At 45.2% G+C, this 10,236-nt stretch overlaps 1 protein-coding gene across 1 annotated transcript in view; it reads left to right on the top strand.

Moving 5' to 3' along the window:
* Positions 1-10,236, top strand: part of LOC139417553 (cadherin EGF LAG seven-pass G-type receptor 3-like) — a 53,555-nt gene that overhangs the window by 36,350 nt on the left and 6,969 nt on the right. Inside the window, exons 25-31 of the mRNA XM_071166794.1 lie at positions 6,535-6,709; positions 7,367-7,479; positions 7,603-7,682; positions 7,897-8,023; positions 8,218-8,337; positions 8,843-8,940; positions 9,677-9,768. Coding sequence (XP_071022895.1) covers positions 6,535-6,709; positions 7,367-7,479; positions 7,603-7,682; positions 7,897-8,023; positions 8,218-8,337; positions 8,843-8,940; positions 9,677-9,768 — 805 coding nt within the window. The remainder of the gene's footprint in view (positions 1-6,534; positions 6,710-7,366; positions 7,480-7,602; positions 7,683-7,896; positions 8,024-8,217; positions 8,338-8,842; positions 8,941-9,676; positions 9,769-10,236) is intronic.

Genomic DNA, 10,236 nt, shown 5'->3' with positions numbered 1-10,236 from the left:
CCTCTTTTTCTGCTTATTTCTCTTCCTCTTTCTCTGCTTGTTTCTCTGCTTGTTTCTCTGCTTCTTTCTCTGCCTCTTTCTCTGCTTGTTTCTCTGCTTCTTTCTCTTCCTCTTTCTCTGCTTGTTTCTCTGCTTGTTTCTCTGCTTCTTTCTCTGCTTCTTTCTCTGCCTCTTTCTCTTCCTCTTTCTCTGCTTGTTTCTCTGCTTCTTTCTCTTCCTCTTTCTCTGCTTGTTTCTCTGCTTGTTTCTCTGCTTCTTTCTCTGCCTCTTTCTCTGCTTGTTTCTCTGCCTCTTTCTCTGCCTCTTTCTCTGCTTCTTTCTCTTCCTCTTTCTCTGCTTGTTTCTCTGCTTCTTTCTCTGCTTTTTTCTCTGCTTCTTTCTCTGCTTGTTTCTCTGCTTCTTTCTGTGCTTGTTTCTCTGCTTGTTTCTCTGCTTGTTTCTCTGCTTCTTTCTCTGCCTCTTTCTCTGCCTCTTTCTCTGCTTGTTTCTCTGCCTCTTTCTCTGCCTCTTTCTCTGCTTCTTTCTCTTCCTCTTTCTCTGCTTGTTTCTCTGCTTCTTTCTCTGCTTGTTTCTCTGCTTCTTTCTCTGCTTGTTTCTCTGCTTCTTTCTGTGCTTGTTTCTCTGCTTGTTTCTCTGCTTGTTTCTCTGCTTCTTTCTCTGCCTCTTTCTCTGCCTCTTTCTCTGCTTGTTTCTCTGCCTCTTTCTCTGCTTGTTTCTCTGCTTCTTTCTCTGCTTGTTTCTCTGCTTGTTTCTCTGCCTCTTTCTCTGCCTCTTTCTCTGCCTCTTTCTCTGCCTCTTTCTCTGCTTGTTTCTCTGCTTGTTTCTCTGCCTCTTTCTCTGCCTCTTTCTCTGCTTCTTTCTCTTCCTCTTTCTCTGCTTGTTTCTCTGCTTCTTTCTCTGCTTGTTTCTCTGCTTCTTTCTCTGCTTGTTTCTCTGCTTCTTTCTCTGCTTGTTTCTCTGCTTCTTTCTCTGCCTCTTTCTCTGCTTGTTTCTCTGCTTCTTTCTCTTCCTCTTTCTCTGCTTGTTTCTCTGCTTCTTTCTCTGCTTGTTTCTCTGCTTCTTTATTTGCTTGTTTCTCTGCTTCTTTCTCTGCCTCTTTCTCTGCTTGTTTCTCTGCTTCTTTCTCTGCCTCTTTCTCTGCTTATTTCTCTTCCTCTTTCTCTGCTTGTTTCTCTGCTTGTTTCTCTGCTTCTTTCTCTGCCTCTTTCTCTGCTTGTTTCTCTGCTTCTTTCTCTTCCTCTTTCTCTGCTTGTTTCTCTGCTTGTTTCTCTGCTTCTTTCTCTGCTTCTTTCTCTGCCTCTTTCTCTTCCTCTTTCTCTGCTTGTTTCTCTGCTTCTTTCTCTTCCTCTTTCTCTGCTTGTTTCTCTGCTTGTTTCTCTGCTTCTTTCTCTGCCTCTTTCTCTGCCTCTTTCTCTGCTTGTTTCTCTGCCTCTTTCTCTGCTTGTTTCTCTGCTTCTTTCTCTGCTTGTTTCTCTGCTTGTTTCTCTGCTTGTTTCTCTGCTTGTTTCTCTGCCTCTTTCTCTGCCTCTTTCTCTGCTTCTTTCTCTTCCTCTTTCTCTGCTTGTTTCTCTGCTTCTTTCTCTGCTTGTTTCTCTGCTTCTTTCTCTGCTTGTTTCTCTGCTTCTTTCTCTGCTTGTTTCTCTGCTTCTTTCTCTGCCTCTTTCTGTGCTTGTTTCTCTGCTTCTTTCTCTTCCTCTTTCTCTGCTTGTTTCTCTGCTTCTTTCTCTGCTTGTTTCTCTGCTTCTTTCTCTGCTTGTTTCTCTGCTTCTTTCTCTGCCTCTTTCTCTGCCTCTTTCTCTGCTTATTTCTCTTCCTCTTTCTCTGCTTGTTTCTCTGCTTGTTTCTCTGCTTCTTTCTCTGCCTCTTTCTCTGCTTGTTTCTCTGCTTCTTTCTCTTCCTCTTTCTCTGCTTGTTTCTCTGCTTCTTTCTCTGCTTCTTTCTCTGCTTCTTTCTCTGCCTCTTTCTCTTCCTCTTTCTCTGCTTGTTTCTCTGCTTCTTTCTCTGCCTCTTTCTCTGCTTCTTTCTCTGCCTCTTTCTCTGCTTGTTTCTCTGCTTGTTTCTCTGCTTGTTTCTCTGCTTGTTTCTCTTCCTCTTTCTCTGCTTGTTTCTCTGCTTGTTTCTCTGCTTCTTTCTCTGCCTCTTTCTCTGCTTGTTTCTCTGCTTCTTTCTCTGCCTCTTTCTCTGCTTGTTTCTCTGCTTCTTTCTCTTCCTCTTTCTCTGCTTGTTTCTCTGCTTGTTTCTCTGCTTCTTTCTCTGCTTCTTTCTCTGCCTCTTTCTCTTCCTCTTTCTCTGCTTGTTTCTCTGCTTCTTTCTCTGCCTCTTTCTCTGCTTCTTTCTCTGCTTCTTTCTCTGCCTCTTTCTCTGCTTGTTTCTCTGCTTGTTTCTCTGCTTGTTTCTCTGCTTGTTTCTCTTCCTCTTTCTCTGCTTGTTTCTCTGCTTGTTTCTCTGCTTCTTTCTCTACCTCTTTCTCTGCCTCTTTCTCTGCTTATTTCTCTTCCTCTTTCCCTGCTTGTTTCTCTGCTTGTTTCTCTGCTTCTTTCTCTGCCTCTTTCTCTGCTTGTTTCTCTGCTTCTTTCTCTTCCTCTTTCTCTGCTTGTTTCTCTGCTTGTTTCTCTGCTTCTTTCTCTGCCTCTTTCTCTGCTTGTTTCTCTGCTTGTTTCTCTGCTTCTTTCTCTGCCTCTTTCTCTGCCTCTTTCTCTGCTTGTTTCTCTGCTTCTTTCTCTGCCTCTTTCTCTGCCTCTTTCTCTGCCTCTTTCTCTGCTTGTTTCTCTACTTGTTTCTCTGCTTGTTTCTCTGCTTGTTTCTCTGCTTGTTTCTCTGCTTCTTTCTCTGCTTCTTTCTCTGCTTCTTTCTCTGCCTCTTTCTCTGCTTATTTCTCTTCCTCTTTCTCTGCTTGTTTCTCTGCCTCTTTCTCTGCTTGTTTCTCTGCTTGTTTCTCTGGTTGTTTCTCTGGTTGTTTCTCTGCTTCTTTCTCTGCCTCTTTCTCTGCTTATTTCTCTTCCTCTTTCTCTGCTTGTTTCTCTGCCTCTTTCTCTGCTTGTTTCTCTGCTTGTTTCTCTGGTTGTTTCTCTGGTTGTTTCTCTGCTTGTTTCTCTGCTTGTTTCTCTGCTTGTTTCTCTGCTTGTTTCTCTGCTTGTTTCTCTGCCTCTTTCTCTGCTTCTTTCTCTGCTTCTTTCTCTGCTTCTTTCTCTGCTTGTTTCTCTGCTTGTTTCTCTGCCTCTTTCTCTGCCTCTTTCTCTGCTTCTTTCTCTGCTTGTTTCTCTGCTTGTTTCTCTGCCTCTTTCTCTGCCTCTTTCTCTGCTTGTTTCTCTGCCTCTTTCTCTGCCTCTTTCTCTGCTTCTTTCTCTTCCTCTTTCTCTGCTTGTTTCTCTGCTTCTTTCTCTGCTTGTTTCTCTGCTTCTTTCTCTGCTTGTTTCTCTGCTTCTTTCTGTGCTTGTTTCTCTGCTTGTTTCTCTGCTTGTTTCTCTGCTTCTTTCTCTGCCTCTTTCTCTGCCTCTTTCTCTGCTTGTTTCTCTGCCTCTTTCTCTGCTTGTTTCTCTGCTTCTTTCTCTGCTTGTTTCTCTGCTTGTTTCTCTGCCTCTTTCTCTGCCTCTTTCTCTGCCTCTTTCTCTGCCTCTTTCTCTGCTTGTTTCTCTGCTTGTTTCTCTGCCTCTTTCTCTGCCTCTTTCTCTGCTTCTTTCTCTTCCTCTTTCTCTGCTTGTTTCTCTGCTTCTTTCTCTGCTTGTTTCTCTGCTTCTTTCTCTGCTTGTTTCTCTGCTTCTTTCTCTGCTTGTTTCTCTGCTTCTTTCTCTGCCTCTTTCTCTGCTTGTTTCTCTGCTTCTTTCTCTTCCTCTTTCTCTGCTTGTTTCTCTGCTTCTTTCTCTGCTTGTTTCTCTGCTTCTTTATTTGCTTGTTTCTCTGCTTCTTTCTCTGCCTCTTTCTCTGCTTGTTTCTCTGCTTCTTTCTCTGCCTCTTTCTCTGCTTATTTCTCTTCCTCTTTCTCTGCTTGTTTCTCTGCTTGTTTCTCTGCTTCTTTCTCTGCCTCTTTCTCTGCTTGTTTCTCTGCTTCTTTCTCTTCCTCTTTCTCTGCTTGTTTCTCTGCTTGTTTCTCTGCTTCTTTCTCTGCTTCTTTCTCTGCCTCTTTCTCTTCCTCTTTCTCTGCTTGTTTCTCTGCTTCTTTCTCTTCCTCTTTCTCTGCTTGTTTCTCTGCTTGTTTCTCTGCTTCTTTCTCTGCCTCTTTCTCTGCCTCTTTCTCTGCTTGTTTCTCTGCCTCTTTCTCTGCTTGTTTCTCTGCTTCTTTCTCTGCTTGTTTCTCTGCTTGTTTCTCTGCTTGTTTCTCTGCTTGTTTCTCTGCCTCTTTCTCTGCCTCTTTCTCTGCTTCTTTCTCTTCCTCTTTCTCTGCTTGTTTCTCTGCTTCTTTCTCTGCTTGTTTCTCTGCTTCTTTCTCTGCTTGTTTCTCTGCTTCTTTCTCTGCTTGTTTCTCTGCTTCTTTCTCTGCCTCTTTCTGTGCTTGTTTCTCTGCTTCTTTCTCTTCCTCTTTCTCTGCTTGTTTCTCTGCTTCTTTCTCTGCTTGTTTCTCTGCTTCTTTCTCTGCTTGTTTCTCTGCTTCTTTCTCTGCCTCTTTCTCTGCCTCTTTCTCTGCTTCTTTCTCTGCCTCTTTCTCTGCTTATTTCTCTTCCTCTTTCTCTGCTTGTTTCTCTGCTTGTTTCTCTGCTTCTTTCTCTGCCTCTTTCTCTGCTTGTTTCTCTGCTTCTTTCTCTTCCTCTTTCTCTGCTTGTTTCTCTGCTTCTTTCTCTGCTTCTTTCTCTGCTTCTTTCTCTGCCTCTTTCTCTTCCTCTTTCTCTGCTTGTTTCTCTGCTTCTTTCTCTGCCTCTTTCTCTGCTTCTTTCTCTGCTTCTTTCTCTGCCTCTTTCTCTGCTTGTTTCTCTGCTTGTTTCTCTGCTTGTTTCTCTGCTTGTTTCTCTTCCTCTTTCTCTGCTTGTTTCTCTGCTTGTTTCTCTGCTTCTTTCTCTGCCTCTTTCTCTGCTTGTTTCTCTGCTTCTTTCTCTGCCTCTTTCTCTGCTTGTTTCTCTGCTTCTTTCTCTTCCTCTTTCTCTGCTTGTTTCTCTGCTTGTTTCTCTGCTTCTTTCTCTGCTTCTTTCTCTGCCTCTTTCTCTTCCTCTTTCTCTGCTTGTTTCTCTGCTTCTTTCTCTGCCTCTTTCTCTGCTTCTTTCTCTGCTTCTTTCTCTGCCTCTTTCTCTGCTTGTTTCTCTGCTTGTTTCTCTGCTTGTTTCTCTGCTTGTTTCTCTTCCTCTTTCTCTGCTTGTTTCTCTGCTTGTTTCTCTGCTTCTTTCTCTACCTCTTTCTCTGCCTCTTTCTCTGCTTATTTCTCTTCCTCTTTCTCTGCTTGTTTCTCTGCTTGTTTCTCTGCTTCTTTCTCTGCCTCTTTCTCTGCTTGTTTCTCTGCTTCTTTCTCTTCCTCTTTCTCTGCTTGTTTCTCTGCTTGTTTCTCTGCTTCTTTCTCTGCCTCTTTCTCTGCTTGTTTCTCTGCTTGTTTCTCTGCTTCTTTCTCTGCCTCTTTCTCTGCCTCTTTCTCTGCTTGTTTCTCTGCTTCTTTCTCTGCCTCTTTCTCTGCCTCTTTCTCTGCCTCTTTCTCTGCTTGTTTCTCTACTTGTTTCTCTGCTTGTTTCTCTGCTTGTTTCTCTGCTTGTTTCTCTGCTTCTTTCTCTGCTTCTTTCTCTGCTTCTTTCTCTGCCTCTTTCTCTGCTTATTTCTCTTCCTCTTTCTCTGCTTGTTTCTCTGCCTCTTTCTCTGCTTGTTTCTCTGCTTGTTTCTCTGGTTGTTTCTCTGGTTGTTTCTCTGCTTCTTTCTCTGCCTCTTTCTCTGCTTATTTCTCTTCCTCTTTCTCTGCTTGTTTCTCTGCCTCTTTCTCTGCTTGTTTCTCTGCTTCTTTCTCTGGTTGTTTCTCTGGTTGTTTCTCTGCTTGTTTCTCTGCTTGTTTCTCTGGTTGTTTCTCTGCTTGTTTCTCTGCTTGTTTCTCTGCTTGTTTCTCTGCTTGTTTCTCTGCCTCTTTCTCTGCTTCTTTCTCTGCTTCTTTCTCTGCTTCTTTCTCTGCTTGTTTCTCTGCTTGTTTCTCTGCCTCTTTCTCTGCCTCTTTCTCTGCTTCTTTCTCTGCTTGTTTCTCTGCTTGTTTCTCTGCCTCTTTCTCTGCCTCTTTCTCTGCCTCTTTCTCTGCTTGTTTCTCTGCTTGTTTCTCTGCCTCTTTCTCTGCTTGTTTCTCTGCTTGTTTCTCTGCCTCTTTCTCTGCTTGTTTCTCTGTGACTCTTAGCTCTTTAGAAATGTACACTCGGATGCTTCCAGTATAACACCAGATAGAGTTTTGTATATGTTCTAACTGGTCTGAACACCAAAGGCCTTAAACAGAGTTTGGCAAACAAACTGATAGGACACCATCTTGGCAAGTTGGCGCTGACCTCAGCTAGCACACCCACAGCAATACCTCTGAAGGTTTGTATATGCGCGCATGTATCCCTACACGTGGCTCTGACTGTTCTCTCTCCCGCTCCTCTCTGTTAGTTCCTGTGTACGGTGGTGGCCATCCTACTGCACTATTTCTTCATGGCCACGTTTGCCTGGCTGTTTGTGGAGGGGCTCCACGTCTACCGCATGCAGACAGAGGCTCGCAACATCAACTACGGAGCCATGAGGTTCTACTATGCCATCGGGTGGGGTGTGCCTGCCATCATCACAGGTACACACACACACACGTAGAATACGCAAACACACAAACACACACATGCATACGCACAGACACACACACGCGTACAATACGCACACACACACACACACACATGCATACGCACAGACACACACACACGCACGCACGCACACACACACACACACGCAGACTCACGTCTTAGGATGACAGGCTAGATATGACAGAATAGATTTGACTGATTCTTAAAAACAGCCACAGTGATGCACATTACATCTAGCACTCACTCACACACACACATACACACACACACACACACATACACACACACACACACAGAGGCATACATACACACACACACACACACACACGCACACACACACACACACACGCACACACACACACACACACACACACGCACGCACACACGCACACACACACACACATACACACGCACACACATACACACACGCACACACATACAAACACACACACACACGCACACACACACACAAACACACACACACCACACACACACACACACACACAGACACACACACACAGACACATACACACACACGCACACACATACAGACACACACACACACACACACACACAGACACACACACAGACACACACACACACAGACACACACACACAGTGCTGCCTCATCTTGCTCTCTCTGTGTTCAGGTTTGGCGGTAGGGCTGGACCCTGAGGGCTATGGGAACCCAGACTTTTGCTGGATCTCCATCTACGACAAACTCATCTGGAGCTTCGCTGGACCCATCGCCATCGTACTCCTGGTATTGTCTCACCCTCATTCTACGTCAGCCACTTTGTTAGTGCCGGTTCCCTGTGTTCGCCTGTGTACCTCTGCAGTCTCTCGTCTCATGTAGGTCTGCCTCATTGCTGTCTCTTTGTTACAGATAAACGGTGGGATGTTTCTGATTGTGGCGCGCATGTCCTGCACCCCCTCCCAGAAAGAGACCAAGAAACTACCTGTCATGTGAGTGACCCGGAGAGGTTGGACCGACGACATAATAGGCCGGGCTCTGCTGATGATGTTCCTATTGCAGGAACAGATCGTTCAAATTCAGCCATAAAGGCCTCTTTGTTTTTTTTTAAAAACCTCTCTGTTTCTCTCTTTCGCTGGCGTTCACGCGCGCTCTCTCTCTCTCTTTTTACTCTCTGTTCTTTTCCTCTTCCTCCTGCCTCTCCAGTGCCACGATTCGCAGTGCCTTCCTCCTGCTGCTCCTGGCCACCTCCACCTGGTTCTTTGGGCTGATGGCTGTCAACAACAGTATTCTGGCCTTCCATTATGTCTTCGTTATACTATGCTTACTGCAGGTACTGCACCTGTCTAGTGTGTGTGTGTGTGTGTGTGTGTGTGTGTGTGTGTGTGTGCCCCCAATTAGAGCGTGTGAGTTGCTTTTCGGTCTTGCTGAGTACTTGGTGGTGTGTTTTGGAGTTAATGTGTTAATGCGTGTTATTATGTGTTACTGTGTGTTAATGTGTGTGTTCCCCTCGTTCCCTCTGCCCAGGGTCTTGCTGTGTTCCTGGTGTTCACGGTTCTGAACGCCGAGGTGCAGGAGGTCTGGAAGTTGTCGTGTTTGGGTAGGAAGAGCCCCAATGAGGACGCGCCCAGAGCCCCACAAAACCCTGTGAGCATGGCCCACACACACACACACACGGCAGGTAGCCTAGCGGTTTAGAGCGTTGGGCCAGTAACCGAAAGGTCAATGGTTTGAATCCCTGAGCCGACTAGGTGATACATCTGTCAACGTGCCATTGAGCAAGGCCCTTAACCCTAATTGCTCCTGTAAGTCACTCTGGATAAGAGCCTCTGCCAAAAGACTTGCCAATTGTGCTACCCATCCTACACTGCACATCATCTGGCTCTATTCAACCACACACATCACCCCACAATCCACATCAGCACACCCTGGCCCTCTGGGCTGTTCACGTGACCCAGATTCCACAATGCACTGTGCTTAGCCGACCTTGTTAAGATTTGTACCACTGACTCATCTGGGGAATGGTTGTTGCTGTGTGTTCTGTTATTAATTTGTATTCGACTAGCGCGGTTTGACATGGACAGTCGATGTGTGCTCCTGAATGTCTTTTTTGAACACGTGTGTGGGTCTGTGTGTGTGTCTGTGTATCCAGGGTCAGAATCCCTATAACAATGCGTCGTTGCTGGAGCAGAGCGGACTGCACCGCATCACCCTGGGAGCCTCTACTATCTCCTCCGTCAGCAGTGCTCGGTCAGTAGGCCGTCTGAGATACACAGGGTCTGAAACACGCAGATCCGGTTTCCCTGACACGGATGAAGCTTAGTCCTGGACATAAAAGCTATTTCGGTGGAGATTCTCGATTGACCATGCTTTTTAAGTCCTATAGTAAGGTCAATCTGTGTCTGGGCAACTGGCCCAATGTGTGCATGTACTGCAGACTTCCATTGTTTGTATACTGTATAATGTGTAGACCTACAGTGCATTCGGAAAGTATTCAGACCAATTGAGAAGAAATGGCAGAAACTCCCCAAATACAGGTGTGCCAAGCTTGTAGAATCATACCTAAGAGGTCTCGCGGCTGTAATTTGCTGCCAAAGGCGCTTTAACAAAGTACTGAGTAAAAGGTCTGAATGCTCATGTAAATGTGATATTTCTGTTTGGATTTTTTTAAATCAATTTGCAAAAAAATCTAAAAACCTGTATTTGTTTTGTCATTATGGGGTATTGTGTGTAGATTGATGAGGAGGGGAAAACGATTTAATACATTTTAGAATAAGGCTGTAACGTAACAAAATGTGGAAAAATCAAGGGGTTTGAATACTTTCCAAATACACTGTATATTGACTTGTATCTGAACTTTGATAAAAGGTATAGATGAGTAATGTAGATTAGGCTGATGGAGCCTGCCTAATGTAGTGGTCAGTAGTCTCAGTGTGTGTGATGGAATGTGTAAATACTTTGGTTAACACCTCCGTTCCCCCCATAGAGAGAACCTGCTGGCCCGCCAGGCCTTGGAACACAATCTGGGACACACTGGCGCCACAGACCTGGACGTGGCTATGTTCCATAGAGACGGAGGTACCCCCTGCACACACACACATACACACACACACACATACACACAGACACACAGAGACACACACAGAGACACAGACACACACACAGAGACACAGACACACACACAGAGACACATACACAGAGACACAAACACACACACACAGAGACACAGACACACACCCAGAGACACAGACACAGACACACACAGAGACACAGACACACACACAGAGACACAGACACAAACACACACACACAGACAAACAGAGACACACACAGAGACACACACTGTGTGTTGGAGTCATAAACATACCTGAATTCATATTAAGAAGCAAAGTGGAAAAGCAGCATGGTTCTTGTTTGGAACAATCTGTTGACTGCATCTGACTTAACAGAACAACGTATAGTGGATCTAGCAGCATGGAGGAGGAACTGTGCTGCTTGATTGGCAGGGGGAGGGGCTTGGTGTGTGACGTCACAGCCGCAAGAGGA

This window comes from Oncorhynchus clarkii, chromosome 9 (assembly GCF_045791955.1).
Source record: "Oncorhynchus clarkii lewisi isolate Uvic-CL-2024 chromosome 9, UVic_Ocla_1.0, whole genome shotgun sequence".
Classification (NCBI taxonomy): Eukaryota; Metazoa; Chordata; class Actinopteri; order Salmoniformes; family Salmonidae; genus Oncorhynchus; species Oncorhynchus clarkii.
The sequence above is the reverse complement of the archived record's forward strand: the minus strand, read 5'-3'. Positions and strand labels throughout refer to the sequence as shown.